Source organism: Mauremys mutica, chromosome 24 (assembly GCF_020497125.1).
Source record: "Mauremys mutica isolate MM-2020 ecotype Southern chromosome 24, ASM2049712v1, whole genome shotgun sequence".
NCBI lineage: Eukaryota > Metazoa > Chordata > Testudines > Geoemydidae > Mauremys > Mauremys mutica.
In genome coordinates this window covers 7,353,349-7,372,210 of record NC_059095.1, presented here as the reverse complement: position 1 = coordinate 7,372,210, position 18,862 = coordinate 7,353,349, and the positions used below count along the sequence as shown (strand labels likewise).

Sequence of the window (18,862 nt, the reverse complement as noted above, 5' to 3'; positions counted from 1 at the left end):
TAAATGCTTAGACTGTCTGAATTTTCAAAGGCAGCCTCCCTGCTCTGAGCATGCCAGGGAGCGATGGGGGCCTGCAGTGTCCATTCACAGCTACTGACCCGTCAAGAGGGCGAAGCACTAAGCAGAAGTCAGGTTAATGTACAAGCGAAGGGCTTGTTTACACACAAAAACTGTACCTGTTCTTAGCAGGGTAGCTAAAGCAGTACAGATCCCCTAGGGTGGGCGCTGATCTATCAGTATAAAGCTGCTTTATCATTCCCATAAAGGAAGGGGAATAAGTTATATTGGTGTACTAGGCACCTTTAAACCAATACAACTGCATCCACACTAGGAGCTGTACCGATTATCACTATCTCAGGGAAAAAAATCACATTCCTAACGGATACCGTTATGGCAGACAAGCACTGCGTGCAGACAAGGCCTAAGGGACGGCATTGCAATTACAGCTTGCCACAGTTTAATACACGAGCCCACGTTTATAGCATCAAATTCATCCGCGGGGCAGAATAAAAGAGAACTTCTCTCACTGTTTAAACGTATAGCGGAGTCTGGTTAGGGGTCTGTGCGATTGGCTGCTGGGTTCTGGCCCTGGCTCTGCTATAGATTGGTTTTGTGACCTCGGAAAAGTCCCCTGTCTGTGCCCCATTTCTGCCCCCCGCCCCAATCTGGTAAAATGGAGGTATTAATAATCCTCTCCTGGTCCCTCTCAAGATTGTTTTGTGATTTCATGTGCGTGGCGTGTTTTAGGATACTTAGGTGACAGGGGCTTTTTGAGCGGCTCAGTATTATTCTGTTTCCACTCCACAAGCAGGCAGGGACTGTCTCTCGCTACATCTTTGTGCAGCACCTAACACAAGGGGTCCCCCAAGCAGGGGGAGGGATTTTTGGGTGCTACCCAAATAAAAGATTAATAATAATAAAAGCAGCTGGGACATGCCATGGATTACCGGCCCTATCCTGCCTGCTGCTGGGAGCCCTCTACTCCCAGCTGAGAGACACTTGACAACATGCAGGAATGAAGCCCCAAACAGCATCTCAAAAGTCAAGGGAAGGTCTTAATTTGCTTTCTGTATTGGAATATATAAACCAACTTAAGGGACTGAGCTATACCAGGAGACTGAGCTGTGGCTGGGCATTGCAGCGGTCTCTGAGCAGCATGCATTCCTGCAGCTCATATCTGCTGCAATACACAGGCCCATCCAAGAGTGAGCTCAGGACAAAGATGCAGCCCGGGAACTGGTTTGCCTATGCCCACTTCAGCCAGGCTTTGAATGCATTCCCTTCCCCTTTTTAAGCATGTTGCATGTTGTTAAAGTAGCCGATGTCTGATTGGCTGAAGATGACATCATTATTGATTACTGCATGCATTCAGTTTCCTGGTGATGCTACTCCACCTGGCTCAAACCCGAATCTGTTAATTTCACAAACCAGTTAATCCGCAGAGAGAATAGCCTTCTTGACTGGCAGGGTGCGCGTGTGAGTGTAAGTGTGTGCATGCGTTGGGGAAGGCCTGGTACAACTATTATTACTGAGTGTTTCTAATTAAACAAAAATGTTAATCTTGCAGCACATTGTGCAGAATTCCTCTGAGTTTAATTAAAACAACCGCGGCTAGAGGCGTGATCAGATTTGAGGATCAGATCAGCAGAGGAAGCATCTCCAAACACAGCATTTTCCACTGATTCAAGCGCTTGGATTTCCTTCCTTCCAGGAAAGTGAGACTGTTCTTCATCCCTTAACAATTGGATTCCCTACAATAATGCAATCAGCTCAATCCCCCAAAAGACATGAACACACCCCTCTTCCCAGTTGCCAGACACCAAACCACACCTGCTACAAACTGCCTGGCTTGGACTGCGAGTTCTATTTCTAAAAGTAGTCCAGGCGTCTCCAAGAACAGAAGCCTCATGATGCGAGATGAAGAAACCTGGAGGACACCTCTGGGCAGATGTCTGCAGCTGACTCACACTGGCTTTGTAGGGAAACATTTCCAGGTGTTGTGCTTGCTGCATTATTAGAGTCTCCCAAGCACCTTGTTCATACCTGCTCTTGGATTTAATGGTTTAAAAGGCCTCCCCTGGGGAAAAGCTGAATTACCTCAAGGCCACTGAACAAAGTAGCGTGAGAAAGTGCAGAGGAAAGGAGAGGGTGCTTCAGTATTCATTTATAATAAATCCTACCAGCGGACATGCTCTGCGCTGGGGGAAAAAAACACATCAAACCGTCTGGGGCGCATGCGCTCACACGCACACAATCATACAAATAACGCCGAGGTCACAGACTAGCAAGCAAAAGCACTCGCCGACGCCGTCTCCTTGTCGCTCTGGAAGGTGGCAGCTCTGTGTTGAGATAATTAACTGCGCTGGAAATGAGGATGAGGAAGAGAAATAAAGCGGGGGTTGCTGCTGCTCTTTTCCCCGGGGTTGGCACGGTTGTTTAATCATTTAAAAGGTGCGTGCGCTATGTATTAAATGCTATGCTGAAGCAACGTGAAGGATGCATAGTCAAGCACCTGGATGCCAGGAAATGCATAAGTGAGAGTACCCTTTGCCCTTCTCTACAGACATCCAGCTCTCATAGAGTTTGACATATGTTAATAAACTAAGCCTCACATCAACACCCCTTTACCCCGCCCAGGATTATCACCACTGCAGAAGCCGGGGCAGAGAGCAGAAGCGAATTGCCCAAAATCACACCAAAAGTCTACAGCAAAGCCAGGAAGAGAGGAACCCAAGTCTGCTGAGTCCCGTTCCTGCACTTTGCTCATAAGGCCATGAGCACCCCAAGCGAGCTCTGATCTCTTGCGTATGTGTGCATGATTTGCCTTTGATACGCTGATCCAATACGATTTCTCTTTGTACCTCATCCAGTGCACTAGATGTCCCAATAACAACCACATGGGTGAAACGAGACCATCGCTGTGCTCTCCAATGAGCACACACAGAAAAATGATAAAAGGCAAAAACACCCTATCCCCCGCGGACCAACACTTTCACAGAATGATCCCTCAGTCCTCCTCCTCCTCCTCAAAGAAAACCTGCCCAACACCATCAGAAGATGAGCCTGGGAGCTTTAAATTCATAACTCTGCTAGACACCAAAAATAATGGATTTAATAAGACACTGGATTTATGGCTCATTACTACAATCTGTAACACACTAACCCTCCTTTGTCTCACAACCGTAGAGATGTTACTTGCCCACTTCAGCTTGAATGGTCTCTTGCCACATGTGTTATCTCCTTATCTGTTCCACTCTTGTATTTAGCTGTGACACTGGGTTTGTCTAGACAACAAGTAGACACCCGCGTCCGGCCCGTGCTAGCCAACTTGGGCTTGCGGGGCTCGGGATGTGGGGCTGTTTCACTGCTGTGTAGACTTCTGGGTTCAGGCTGGAGCATAGGCTCTAGGATTCTGCAGGATGGGAGGGTCTCTGTAATTATATAACTGAAGACTATCTTAAGGCACAGTTGTGTGTCCAACCTTCAATTTCATATATTCTGACTAAGAGTTTAGCTACAGAACCATAACGCTTCATTACGTTGTATTCGTTTCCTAGGTTTTTGGTTTTTTTAAGAGAAAGAAAAAAAAACAACAGGCGACCACACAATTTTATAACTGACAAGACCAGCCAGCAAAAGCCAACTGGTGCCTAGCAACGCCATTAGAAACTTGCACGCTTGTAGGCAAAGGGCACAAGTCTGATGGCTTGAATCTGCTATTGCAGCACTGCAGGCTAAGCATGTCTTTCGATACCTATGCATCATTTTTAGAATCAAGATTGAAATAAAGCATATCTTTTAGAAAAACATCCAAACAGGAATTATTCCTGGGAAGTTCTATGGCCTATGTTATACCAGAGGTCAGGCTAGATGACCACAGTGGTCCCCCTCTAGCCTTGGAATGTTTGAATCTATGAACTAATTTTCTTCTGACTTGGCTTAATTTTTAGGTCAAATCAAGATCTACCAAACAAGTCAATTTTGAAGAAAATCTGGTGAGAGCTTTTAAAGTTAGTGAAGCAATTTAAAAACAAAAAAATACAAACTTCACTCTTTTTAAGTACGCCCCTTTCGGACTCAACACTTTCAACTGTGCATTCAAAATTGAAAAAGTATTATTTATTTATTTCCACTGCATGGGCATAGACATGGGTGGGCCACGGCTCACCCAATTAATTTACCAGGCTCACCCAGATCTGAGCCTGTGTGAATGCAGAAGCCAACTTCCATCAGGTTGTAGATCAGGAACCTCTAAGCTAAAGAGTGGGCTCTCAGCCTATCTGTGCAATGCCACGGGTGGCAGGGAGCAGAGAAGCAGCTTGCCTTGCCGGTCGCTGCCTCTGCCCATAGCTGCAAACTTCTCCCAGCCCTGGACAAATCTGGTGAGAGCTGGGCCCCGTGTAGGTGCCAATCTGCCTCTACTGCCCTGGCGTAATCCATGCCTGCCCGTGGGACTATGGGGATCACTCCTCTTCATTGGCCAGCCCAGCACCCAGGCTCCATGCACTCAAATCCCTTCTCTGCACCCAGTTACCCCCATACAATCCTGCCTCTCAGAGATTTGCTACCATGTCCTATCTCTGGTCATTGCCCATTCACCATAAATTGGGTCTCACCCAAATTTCCACTCCCAGCTTCACCAGTCACTGCTTTGTTGATCTCAAAAAAAGGCAGACGGGGTTTTGCTTGAGCCTTTCACACACCCACACTGGGCATTACCTTTGGGTAGGGATCACATGTAGAAAACTTCAGCACAGAAGGCGACTGTTTAGGACAATTACAAACACCTGCAAAAAACAAGGTGTTGCAATGGAGAGAGTTTTGCAACCTTGCCTATAGCAAGTTCTCCCAGGCTTCCCTAATAGTAATAAGAAAGCTCAGATTTATATAGCCATGTTCATCTCAAAGTTTTCCAAAATACAGCCATTTTTAGGGAGGGATGGTTGTAGCCAATACACAATGTTGTACAAGTTGTGGGGGCAGGGGAATTTTATCCTCGGACACTTACAGGGCCAAACATCTACTTTTACAAGATCCATATGGAGGGAATGGAAGTTTGTTTGTTTTTTCAAGTTGCATCTAAAAGCTACACACACAAGGGTGAACTGCATGGAACTCAATGTATCAACTGCTGCAGGGCGAAGGATGAAATTGACCCTGTTGGGATTTAATCTCTTGGTTCCTAGGAGTCTGGGTTTACACTACCCAGCCAATTCCCCTCCAGCCTGTAGAAGCATAAAGAAAATCCTTGAGCAGGCAGCCAGAGTGGATGCTGGAATGAATGGCTGTGAAAAGTACAGTCCAATTCCAGCTTTCGGAAGTCATGCATACCAGGCCCATGTATGTCTGGGAGAGGACACAGCCACTCGACAGAGAATTGCCTTCCCCTTGATCCTGCTCTCTGGCCATCCGTTCCAACTTCTTTGTGTGTATGCATACATGGCTCTCTGCCCACAGCATCCTTTGCTGGAGAGCTAACATCTCTGTCCAGCTACCTCCTTCCCTTTTAACCAGCCTCTCTCTCTCTCTAGACCCAGCTCCTTCCTCTCTGTGGTTCAAATTCTCAGAGTATTTCCCAGAGCCCCAGGGCTTCTGCCCCGTGGGTTTGAAAATATTTACCAGAGCTCCACTCCGGACAGCTCCAGCTAAATTTAAGCCCTGTCTCAAAGCTAACCCCAGATCCTTCCCCAATGCTTTTCCTTGTTCCTTCCTAATTAACTTCCTCAGCTACCCACTCCCTGCACCCCCTCTTCACTGAACCTCTTCTGCTCCTCCCAACACCAGCGTCTCTCTCTCTCTCTCCCCCTCAATTTCACAGTCTGTCCTCAACACAGTCACCAAGCCTGCTGCCTCCTGATGGTGAAGGGAAGTTAGACAGTTGCATCAGGTACAGAGCAGTCACCCACCCCAGGCTGCTGCTGGACATGATGGCATGAGGGCGTCCGAATGTGCTGTGCATTTGCCCAGCCTGCTGTAGCAAACATCTGTCCCTGGTTACTCCTCCTGTGCTGTCTGAAGAAGGGGATGGAAAAATACAATCTGCTTATGCCGGGGGGGGGGAGGGTGTCCTCCCGTGTATGTGGAGCCTAGAGAAATTCCACAGGCTGGAAGTGGGGTGCTTGTGCCAACCACCTTCCCTTCTCTGTAGGCTTCCATGGAGAATGTCAGCAGCTGCAGTCAACAACAATTGAAAAACACTTCCAAAACCTCCCCCATTTCTCTTGCTTTCTCCACACCCTGCAGGACCAGCTTCGCAGGCACAAACTCCGGCCACGTGGGGAAAAGCAGCCACTCTTGAGAATCACAGAATCATAGGGTTAGAAGGGACCGCAAGGGTCCTATCTCGAGTTCTCCCAAGGCTCAGATCCCTTGGGAAATGGAGCAGGAAAGAGAAACCAGCCACTCTGGCTGGAGTCAGAAAGACACTCCTGGAAGCTGAATGGGTCTGTCCCATGAGGAGCTGTTGAGTTCTTCTGCTCCTGACGTGTCTTTGCTTCCTGCTTTTGACCAAAGGGACACCACCTCTTATCTGCTGGGCACGGCCTTCTAGGACATCAGGAGCTTCAGGGGTCTGATCCTGGGGCAGCTGATTCCCAAGTGTATAGGCAAAGGGGGTCACCTCTGACCCCTGAAGCACCAATGGGGAGGGTGCCCTCTCTTTCTGTTCCTCTGACCGCCTGCACAGGTGCTACGGGAACCCTGTAACTGCTCATACCTGTGCATGACATGAACGTGCACACACGTGTATATGAGCGAGCCTATGACAACGGAGCCGGCACGCCGCAGAATGACTGCCACCCCGTTCCCGCATGGCCCGTCAAAGCCAGGCCCCGTGTTCTCACACTCAACGGCGCGCTAGAGTAGCAGCTTCTGCAAGTGACAGACCACGTATGTTCTGCGGGTGAGAAAGACAGGAATGAGGGACACAACAAGGGAAGAGGAGGAGAGGACAGGGGAGGTGGGGAGGGGAGAAGGGGTGAAAGGAGAGGGAGGCGGAGGAAAGCAGAAATAGATGCCAGCATGCTATCTTTCAGAGTCTCTCTGTGATTGTAGAGGTTAATGGATTCATGCTTTGTCCTTTTAACTCTCCCAGCACTTACAAATGGGTCTGGCTCAGGGTAAAGAGAAGTCAATCTCTGCTGTCTGAAAGCCGAGGAAAGGTCAGGAGAAGAATAACTTCAACTGAGGAGGAGAGAGGAGTGGGGTGGGGAGGGGAGAGAAATCTATAAACAACCTGCAGCCCCGTCTGCCTCCCAGGCTTCCAGCTCCTCATCTCACTGGCTCCCACTCAGATTTCATTAAGTGAGGATCCAAGCTACCCTCACACCAGCCAGCTAATACAGGCACCTAACAAGGTCCCGGTGGGCGCAGACAGCTAGAGCTTGCTGAGAGCAGCGTGCCGCCGGTATGCTGGAGAGGTGCCGGTGGTAATGGGGCTCTGCTGCGCCTGGCTACACACGGAATGAGTCAGGCAGACAGGAGAGGCAAGCTCCCGTTTTGTCGTCTGTCTCGCTGACTGACACTTATCTGATGCCGGTACCTGAGGAGCCGCTGTCACACGGTGCATGCGAGGAACCCCGCTGTCAAGCGCAGCTCCTCATTATCTGAATGATGCAGCTCCCCTGTCGGAAACAGCACGTTCCTGTTGCTGGGGCAATCCAGAGGCTTCGCTAGTACCAGGACTGCAGGACAAACGCTCTCTCTGCTGCTTCCTCTTAAGCTCAAGTCGTGGAAACCTCCTCCTCAGGAACTATTACAAAGGCACCTTCCTCAGGAACCATCACAGCTCCCCAGAAATAAGTGGCAGCCTATTGAACACAGCTCCAGACCGCTCTATGGCACCCAGAGATAGGCTCGGTCTTGTCAGAGAGCAGCCTTCCTAAGCCGTGATGCCACAGATTCTATAGGGAGCGACAACCTGCCATGTGCCACTGATGGGAGGTTAAGTGCCACACTGTGAAGAAATGTAGGAGTGACATGGAGACTCGGAGACACCTGCATGAAGGGTGCTGGGCGGGTGACAGACAAACAGGGCTGTATGAATGGTGTCAGGCGAGCATCACGGACACAACTGCACAAAGGGTGTTGGGTGAGCAGCACGGAGACACCTGCACCAAGGGGGCCGTTTGCGATTGGGCCATGGATCTGTCTATTTCAAAGACAGCTGGCATTTTGACAACAGGAGGCCACCAGCTGGACAGCAGGAGGGTGTTCGCTATCACAGGTGGAGGTGCTTTGCTACATGAGCTTTGTGTTAGATCTTTGTTCATCACAGTAAATCAGGGTCCTGTGCATAAATTCAGCTGACCAAGTCACACAAGAGAACAGGATGACTGGCTCCTTACACACCTAACTATAAAGTGCAGGAAAAAAGCTGTGTGATCTTGGGGGACTTTAATTTGAGTGACATATGCTGGAAGTCTCATGCTGCCAGCACTAAAACATCCTTGGACTATGTAAATACTATAGATGTCAATTTCCTAACTCAAAAAGTGTTGCATGCAACACAAGGGAATTCTATATTAGACCTTGTCTTGATAGATAAAGAGGATCTGACCACAGAACTAAACATTAATGGTAGCTTAGGCAATCATGACTTGATTACATTTATAATATGCAAACAAAAAAAAGTCCAGAACAATAATAGCTGAAAACAATAAAAGCTGAAAACAATTATGAGCTGAATCAGCTTGGAAGAAGAATTTAATCAGAACATTGTGCATGGTAATTCGGAATTGTTTAAGAACCCTTTACTAGATGCCCCAAAAGTCATCATCGAGGAATAAGGCTATACTGGTTAAAAAACTTAGAGGGGAAGTGAAGGCAGCTACAAATTTAAAAAAAAACCACAACACCCCATAATAAATGGAAGGATGGGGAAGTTGATAGCAAGTAATATAAATCAGATGTTAGGAATTGTAGAAAATTGACAAGGGAAGCAAAGGGACACAAGGAGAAATTTATGGTCAGCAGAGTTAAGGACAATAATAAGTTTTTAAAGTATATTAGGAGTAAAAAGAATTCTAACAATAGCATTGGTCCATTACTAGATGGAAATGATAAAATTATCAATAATAATGCAGAAAAGAAAGACGTGTTCAATAAATATTTCTGTTCTGTATTTGGGAAAAATGATGTAGTCATCATTTGATGGTGAGAACACTTTTTCCATTCCACTTGTATCTCTGGAGGATGTTAAGCAGCAGCTACTAAAATTAGACATTTTAAAAATAACTTGCATCCAAGAGCTTTAAAAGAGTTGGCTGAGGAGCTCACTGGACTGTTAAGGTTGCTTTTCACTAAGTCTTGGAACTGTGTGTCAATATTTAACAAGGGAAACAGGATGATTTGAGTAATTATAGGCCTCTCAGTCTGACACTGATCCCAGGCAAGATAACGGAGTAGCTGATTTGGGACTAAATTAATAAAGAATTAAAAGATGGTAATGTAATTAATGTCAATCAACATGGTTTTATGGAAAATAGATCCTGTCAAACTAAACTGATTTTTTTAATGAGATTACAAATTTGGTTGATCAAGATGATAGTGTTGATGTAACATACTTAGACTTCTGTAAGGCATTTGACTTGGCAGCACACGACACTTTGATTAAAAAACTAGAACAATATACAATTAACAGGGCACACATTAAATGGATTAAAAGCTGGCTAACGAACGGGTCTCAAAATGCAATTGTAAATAGGGAATCATCACTGAGCGGTGTGTTTCTAGTCAGGTCTCAGAGGGATTGCTTCTTGGCCCTACGCTATTTAGCATGATTATAAATGACCTGGAAGGAAACATAAAATCATCCCTGACAGTGTTTGCACATGACACAAAAACTGGGGGAGTGGCAAATAAAGAAATATATAAACAATCCAAGTTGCACTGATATAGAGCAACTTGGATTGTTTGGTAAACTGGATGCAAGCAAATGATGTGTGTTTTAATATGGCTAAATGTAAATGTATACACCTAGGAACAAAGAATGTCGGCCACACTTTCAGGATAGGGGACTCTATCCTGAGAAACAGTGATTCTTCAAAAGATTTGCGGGTGGTGGCGGATAATCAGCTGAATATGAGCTCCCAGTGTGACACTGTGGCCAAAAGAGGTAATGCATAAATGGAGAATCTCAAGTATGATTGGAGAGATTATTTTACCTTTGTATTTGCCACTGGTACAGCCACTGCTGGAATACTGTGTCCAGTTCTGGCATCCATAATTCAAGAAGGATGTTGATAAATTGGAGAGGGTTCACAGAAGAGCCAAGAAAATGATGAAAGGATTAGAAAACCTGCTTTATAGTGATAGATTCAAGGAGCTCAGTCTATTTAGCTTAACAAAGAGAAGATTCAGGGGTGACTTGATTAGTCTATAAGTACCTACATGAGGAACAAATATTTGCTAATGGGCTCTTCAGTGAAGCAGAGAAGGTATAAAACAATCCAACAGCAGGAAGTTGAAGCTAGACAAATTCAGACAGGAAATAAGACATGCACTTAACAGTGAAGGTCATTAACATTTGGAACAATTTACCAAGTGGATTTTCCCTCACTGGCAATTTTTACATCAAGATCGGATGTTTTTCTAAAAGATCTGTTCTAGGAATTATGCAGGGGCAGTTCTCCAGCCTGTGTTATACAGGAGGTCAGACTACATCAGAGGTTCTCAAAGCGGGGTGTGTGGAATTTATTCAGGGTGGGGGGGCACACGGGAGGGTGTGAGAAACTTTAGGAGGAAAAAAACCCAACCATCTTACTGCGCACAGGGACGCGCACAGCAATACAAATTTGGCCGCTTTTGGAGGGGCACTTTGTGTGTGTGCCTCCTGCCGCTCGAGGAGCTTGCTCTCCCCCGGCGGCCAGAAGAGCCGGCTCTCTGTCTGTGGCCCCGGGGCCGGAGGAGCTCTCCCCTGCCCCCGCCCCAGAGGAGTTCTGCGCCCCTGTTGATTGCAAGGGGGGGGGCGTGCCCCTGCTTGCCCTCCCTTGCTCTGACCGTGCATGTTTTACTCACAGCAATTAGTAACTAGCCAAGCTGATTCCTCCAGACATATCAGGCCCTCACATGGAGTTGTGCATTTGTCTCTAGATGGCGCTGGGCATTTTGACGGATTTCTGCGAAGCTTGCCTAGCATTATGCAAAGTCACTGCCATCTGAACGTGAATCCGTTTGCTACAACGCATCGGACACGTTTAATTGTAAGCACGGACCACAATCGCAGCTTTGCTTTCGCTCTTATCACAACGGATCGTTGGCTCATTCGTGCAACAGGAAAAAAAAAACCAACGCGAGTGAAAAAACAAAAGTCGAAACGGATTCAAGTGACGCACCGCCACTGCATCTATCGGTATATGTACGTGTGTGGTGGGAGGGGTGAGAGTGTAAATTACTACAGACACTGGACTAGATGATCATAATGGTTCCTTCTAGCTTAGGCATCTATGAATTAGGAACTTGCTCATGGGCCATTCAGCAAAAGGACTTTAAAAGCTACCGGAAGGAATCCTTTGCAACTGACAGATCCATACAGCCTTATGGGCTGGGAGCTCGTATGTCATGCTCTGCCATGAGACTGGCTGGGAACTCCTGAACTTATCACTAAAGATGCAGAAACAGCTGCACAACCAGTGCTCCTATCGGAAGTACCCAGACATCCAACACATTCCTACAGCATTTCCTCCTGGGAGCTCCCCACCCAGGCAATGCTCCCACACCTTTCCTACAGCAACACCTGCTGGGAACGCCCTCCCAGCTAGTGTATACACCATTCCCCATAGGACCTTCCCATCAGGATGATTTACAAGACATTCTTGTCTGAACCAAGAATCTCATACCTCTCTCCTCCCCAAAAGTGGGTTCATTCCCGTTAGCAGGTTGGCTTTGTTCCGTGTTGTAGCGGTTTTAGATTTCTGGGACTAATAAATAACCACCCAGTAGGCAGGAAACATCTGGAGGCATCAAAAGCAGGAGAATAACGCCAGCAGGCCCTGCATCTCCCCCCGGCAGTCCCCAACACACACACTGTGCTCACAGAGAATGTTTCAAACAGATGAAACGCAACAAGAGTCCGTAGACATATCCCTTACAGTGGGGACTGGTACGAGAGAATGAAAGGCAGACAGGGTCTTGGGGGAGAATGTGGCATAAGCCAGAGGTTCTCAACCTTTTTCTTTCTGAGACACCCCCCCTCCCTCCAACATACTATAGAAACTCCACGGCCCACCTGTGCTGCCACAGTTGTTTTTTCTGTATATGACCCCCTTGAAACCTGCTCATGGCCCCCACAGCTGAGACCCACTGGTGCAGGCAAAGGCAAGAAGGGGCCCAAGGGAGAACAGGGGAGGGAGTTACCCAAAAGGGGGAGGGAGGGACCTGGACAAGGGAAGAGAGCGTGACAGGTTCCGCTCCAGCTGGAGCTCAGCCTCACTACATCAAATGACAGGTGCTCTCCTGGGTCCCTGGATGACAGGGATTAGATTTCAGAGGAGAAAGATGGAGCCTTCCTGAGCTGTCCCAAAAACGTCCTGAGAAGGGAGTTTCCATGGGACAGGAGAGAGCAGGGCCGAGACAGAAAAGCCACCTGAAACATCTGAGGGAGGAAAGGAGAGAGCAAGAGCGAGGATGTCCCAACACAGCCCCATCTACGCCGAGATAGCCGGGCACAGCTCCTGCACCATGCTCCCACCACGGGGAGGCAACTGAGGAGAAACACTGCCACGGGTGCTGGGGAACATAGTCAGGAAGTGGTGAGCTTCTCCCACCCAGCTGCAAACAGAGCCACTCCCAGCAAGCTGCCCTTAATATAATGCCCCGGGCAGGTGAGGTGCACTCCCGGGGCTGCTGACCAGAATCAGTGATGCTTAGGGAGCAGGCAAAGGTGGGCATTTGTGCCTCAGCCCCACTGCTCATATGGCAACCTCATAAGAATGGCCAGACTGGGTCAGACCAAAGGTCCATCTAGCCCAGTATCCTGTCTTCCGACAGTGGCCAATGCCAGGTGCCCCAGAGGGAACGAACAGAACAGATAATAATAAAATCATAGACTATCAGAGTTGGAAGGGACCTCAGGAGGTCATCTAGTCCAACCCCTTGCTCAAAGCAGGACCAATCCCCCAATCATCAAGGGATCCATCCCTTGTCGCCCATTCCCAGTTTCTGGCAAACAAACAGAGGCTAGGGACACCATCCCTGCCCATCCTGGCTAACAGCCACCAGTGGACCTATCCTCCAGGAATTTATCTAGTTCTTTTTTGAACCCTGTTATAGTCCTGGCCTTCACAGCATCCTCTGGCAAGGAGTTCCACAGGTTGACTGTGCGTGGTGTGAAAAGAAAACACTTTTTTTTGTTTGTTTTGAACCTGCTGCGTATTAATTTCATTTGGTGGCCTCTAGTTCTTGTGTTATGAGAAGAAGCAAATAACAAGTCCTTATTTACTTTCTCCACACCAGTCATGATTTTATAGACCTCCATCATATCCACCCCCTTAGTCGTCTCTTTTCCAAGCTGAGAAGTCTCAGTCTTATTAATCTCTCCTCATATGGCGGCTGTTCCATACCCGTAATCATTTCTGTTGCCCTTTTCTGAACTTTTCTAATTCCAATATATATATTTTTTTAAGATGGGGTGACCACATCTGCACACAGTATTCAAGATGTGGGTGTACCATGGATTTATATAGAGGCAAGATGATATTTTCTGTCTTAATGCAGAACTGATGGGGAAGAAGAGGGGGCAGGAAGGGGCAGCTGCAGCAGCCAGACCTCATCACCCAGAGAGCGAGTATCCTTCACCCTGCCAGCACCCCTGCACCGACAGGCTGCCATGCTCTTTACCTCGGAGAACGGTGAGCTTAGCATGGACGGTGATCTCCCCGTGAGCATTCTGGGCGACGCACTCGTAGACGTTCTCGTCCCTGGGAGTCCGGAGGGGCTGGATCCTCAGGACAGCACCCGCGCTCTCATCAAATTCAATGGTCTGAGACAGAAAGGAAGACAGAGAGAGTGAGTACAAGGCCCGGGCATGCTGTCTTGCCCACACAGGGGGCAGCTGCACAAATCGGTCCGGCTACAGCGGCTCCGCCTTCCTGCCCTTTCTTCTCCCCCATCAGTTCTGCATTTCCCCCTCAGGACCAGCCCCAATGCTTACGGGACTAAATCGCACCTGACCCCCGCCCCTTCATTCAACCCCTCCGCTCAGCCAAAAGACCCGGAACACCAGTGAAAAGATGAGCCTTTGCAGGAGCATGGGGAAGTGGAGACAGGCCGTAAAAACAGAATAAAAAATTCGAGCCCCCTCTATCCCATCTGTCCTATGAGCAGGCGACAGAATGTCCCTCCCAACCCACAGCCGGCTAGCAGGGTAGCGGTCCCACTGTGGGTCAAGACTAAGGGTGTCAATATATGACTACTGCCCTCTCCTGGCCCTGCCACACACTCTTATTTAGATATTACAAATAAATTGGGTCTGGCCAGATATGCCAGTAACGCTCACCCTGGGCTGTGGTAAACCTTAAAAAAAAGACCCAAAATAGGCAGGGATAAGGGAGGTGTATTTAAAGAGCTGGCTGAGCTGGAGAAACGGCAGATTAAAAGGGCCAGTCCAGCTTGTGTTTCTTGGTGGAGAGGAAGAAGCAGCTTTATAATATACACTTAAAAAGAAGAAACAAATTTGCCTAGTCTCCTCTCATTTTGCAAAAATCACACAGCTTAAGCCTCCCAGCTGTTAACGACTGAGAACTCACAACTTCCCCCCACACACACACTTTTATTAACGTCTTAGGGCATTCATGTAACAAAACTGCCTTATGTCTGCTTTGCTCTTTTTACATACTTACACACACAATAATGTCGACACATCAATCAGCGATGCGATGACGACAGCCTGTGTCGATGTACCTGAGCTAACTCTGATCTAACTCCAGTAACAATAGGAGTGAAGCTGGAGCAGCATGGACTGCAGCACAGGCCGTTTGCTCCAGTACATACCTAGGGTCCCAGGTGGGCTTGTAAAGACCATGCTGCCGCGGCTAGATCAAAGCTAGCTCAGATGTGTTTATACCTGCTTCAGTCACACCTCTGACTGTAGCCGCGTGGACACATGTACTTCCAGGCTGTCTCTTACCTCAAATCTCTGTGAGTTCACTTTCTTCCCCTTCTTGTTCCAGGTGACCCGGGGCTTGGGATCCCCAGTTGCTTGGCATACAAAAGAAGCCACGCCTCCTGACACGCCGATTTGGTCCACTGGTTTTTTAATGAACTCGGGGGGACCTTTAAAAAACAAAACAAAAACAGTAGACAAGCCCTTGTAAATAGCAGTCATAGTTAATAAAAACCCACCATTGCTGATACTATTACAGCTATCTGCCTCCGAGCATCCCAAACCGAATGAAGCCTCCCAGTACTGCTGGCAGGGGAGTTTCCATCAGCCCTGTTTTATATACGGGGGAACCGAAGCACAAAGAGATTAAGACCCCCATCCTGCAATCAAATACTTGTGCTTAAGCAGAGTTTTGTTGACTTCAAGGGGAGTCCGCACAGATTCACGAGTCCAGCCACGTGGATCCAATGGTGGGATCAGCGGCAAAAGTCACTAGCAGAGCTGGGGAGTTACCATGGAGCCTGTCAAAACACTAGTTTCCAAGGAGACACCTTCCTTGGTGCTGCCCGGCCCCTCAGTTTCCAAAGGGGGCACCTGCTTCTTTGTTCCATGGCTGCATTACTCTCTTTCTGGTGACTTAGAAGACAGAACTCAAATGTCCCGTGAAACTTTACACCAACCCATTGGCGTATCTCTATATACAATGCTGTAACTGGGGGGACACAGAGCCCCTGGAATAGGGGGAGCACCTAGGAGGCATGGGGGAATAGGGGTGCACCCAGAGCCTCTGGCATAGGGGGAAACGGAGGACGCTAGCATGGGAGAGGGGGCACACAGAGGTGAATAAAGAGAAACTAGGTGGGCATGGGGGAAAAGGATGGGGAATAGGGGTTCACCCAGATCCCTTGGGCATGGGGGACCCTGCTATGGAGGGAATGGGGGGCACACAGAGCCCTTGCCATAGAGACAATGTAGGACAATGGTATGGGGAGGGAGGAGGACATGGCACGTGGCAGGAGGAATGTGGGGGACACACAGAGCCCCTGGCATCCAGGAGAGGGTGGGGGTGAGGTGCAGGGAATCCCTAAAAAAAAGAGGGAAATGTGAGGAGCCCCTGGTGTGTGCAACATGCTTAGCCTACAGAAGCTAGGAAGTGTGCGACCTATTTTTGTGTCTGTGCACGTGTATGTGTATTTTTACACAGACACACACACACACTCTCTCTCTCTCTCTCTCTCCCCCTGCACGTTGGAAAAGTGATCTGACAATGTAGAGCAACAAACCAAATTCATCACCACTTGAAACAATCAAGTTGTCAAAACTGAGTGCACAGCCAGAGTTTGCGGACTGCTCCTGCAGCTTCCCCCCCAGCAAGAGACTCTGCAGGCTTTGAAACCCCAAACCAGGAGATCTGCCCAGCTCAGAGAGGACTCCAAAAGCCCCTCAAACGCCTCTCACATCCAGCTGCTCAGAGATGCCTGGAGGGGTGGGGGGGAAACCCACTCACATCTGCAGGCTGGGTTTTATCCAGCAGGGACCTGACACTCCAACCTTTAGCAACTCCTTCCCTAGCCAGTGACTCCCCTCCGAGCCTGACCGCCTTCAAGAGCACCTCTGGAGGAAGAGGGAGAGGGGAAGACTGGGCAAACATTACAAACAAGAAAAGAGTCAAGGGGCTTCTGGCGGGAGGAGGGCTAGGCAAGGAGGAGTCTGTCTAGAACAGTGGTTCTCAACCTTTGTGGACCGCAGCGTTACCTGGGCCGCAGGTTGAAAACCACAGCACTCCTCCCCCGGCCACACCGCTATGCCCAGCCCAAGCCAGGATCCTGCTGTAGGGGGCCGGGCAGCAGCAGAATCTCCCAAAGAGGCCTTCCTTCCATGTCCGTTCCAGCTCTAACCTGCTCTCCCAGCACAGTTTCCTCTAGCCTAGTTAGTTTAAAATTGACTGAAATATTTAAATCACAAGGCCACAGCTGTGTTCAAATAAAAATCACTCAGATCATAAAGCTGCCGTCTGTTATTCTTGTGGAAGTAGACCACACGACTGTGAAATGTGCATATTTATATGTACATATTCAGGGTCTATAAAGCAAGATGCAGACAGCCTACAAAATATATATATAAAATAAAAAAGAGAGAGCTTCAGAAGAGGGTGAATGGGAGCCCAGGAAAAGTCCCCAGTGAATTGCAGTGATCTAATGTGAAGTGCCCTCTTCTTCTTCCCAGCTCCGTCTCCTTGCTGGGAAACTAGTATATAAATAAAAGTGTGTCTGATGGAATCGAGTATTTGTTTCCATGCTGGAGGTAAATACAATTTGTTGGAGCTGTTTATGTCCTGCTGAATGCTGTGTGCACAAGCATTAGATTTATAAATATCTAAATCTATATTTAGAGAGGTCACAGAGTTGCTTTTGCACGGTTACAGCTCAAGGTTGTCAGAAAGTCCTGTTGGAAACTCCTGCATTCAAGAATTTGTCATTTGCTTGTAAAAATCTGCTCTGGGCTAAAACTTAAATGCACAATCTCTGCCCAAGGCCTTATCTCTCTCTCCCCCGTCCCCCCTGCCTCCTGAGTTAAAATCTGAAAAGTCCACACAGGTCAATTTTTGAGCTGTACCAGAACAACTGAAAAGGTCAAGGGCTTCTTAAAGACATCAAAGTTACACACTAGTCTTAGAATCAGATTCTTTACTAAAATTAAAAATCTTGCCTGTGCCTAATCGTCCATAATATCGACTATTATTTTAGAAGGCAAGTTATTAGAGCAAACTACAGGAGCTAGGACTCTCCAGTTCTACTTCTGGCTCTGGGAGGGGAGTATGATCTAATGGTTACAGCAAGAGAACTGAGAACCTGGACTCCTAGGCTCTATTTCTGGCTCCATCATTGAATCATTGTATGCTCATGGGCAAATTGCTTAACCCGTGGCTCAGTTACCCGCATCTGTAATCTGGGAACAATAGGTACTTGCCTTGCATGGCGGCTGTGCTGCTAAATTGCATATAAAGCATTCCCTACAAATGGAAAGAACTACAAACTATTAAGCTGGCAAATGAGAGTTAAGGGGGTGGCGAGAAAATCAATTCAAGAGGAATTACTGTTTCTAAAACTCTAGGTCCCTAGCTCCAGCATCTGCCTCTAATCTCTGGTAACCACAGCACCCTCCCTGATTCCCACACTGGTTACATAGGTGCCACCGACCCCAATCCCAATCAAGCACATGAAAGTGTTCTCCCCTCGTCATATGAAATAGAAATGAGGCTGCTACAGAATTCCCACATGCTGCACCAGAGAGTTACAGAATCCAGGGGCTTTGGTGCAGAATTCAGATCCAGCTTGCATCAGAATATGCAAGGTCTTGGTTAGAATCCCTGATATATTGTGTAAATGACTCTGGGAACCTTCATAACACACAGGTGCTATATGAAAGTAAAAAGATATTGTACAAGCAACCAGAGGGTCTGTGTATTTCTTCTGACATGCCAGGCCTGTAGTTTCTTGATTTTTGGGGGTGGTTTTTTTTGGTAGTTATTCTGAGACACTCATTTTTCCAGACATCACTGTTACATTCGAGGAGGTTTTATACCATTTCACCAATTCTCCCAGGGGGTTACAGATGAGTGGATGGAAACACAAAAGCTGTCCCCTCACTGACCTGGTCCTGGAAAGCCATAGCCTGATGCTCCTTGGGAGCAGGGCACGAGGGATTTTATTTTTTTCCTCCGTTTGCTGATTTAAAAAAACAAGCTTTTTCTGGGAAAGC

General features: G+C 47.8%; 1 protein-coding gene across 8 annotated transcripts in view; it reads right to left on the bottom strand.

Moving 5' to 3' along the window:
• Positions 1 to 18,862, bottom strand: part of PTPRS (protein tyrosine phosphatase receptor type S) — a 239,945-nt gene that overhangs the window by 93,427 nt on the left and 127,656 nt on the right. For all 8 annotated transcript variants that reach the window (XM_044998457.1, XM_044998461.1, XM_044998459.1 and 5 more), the window contains exons 3-4: positions 15,125 to 15,270; positions 13,837 to 13,978 (exon numbers count right to left, since the gene is read on the bottom strand). In XM_044998457.1, the coding sequence (XP_044854392.1) occupies positions 13,837 to 13,978; positions 15,125 to 15,270 (288 nt within the window). The remainder of the gene's footprint in view (positions 1 to 13,836; positions 13,979 to 15,124; positions 15,271 to 18,862) is intronic.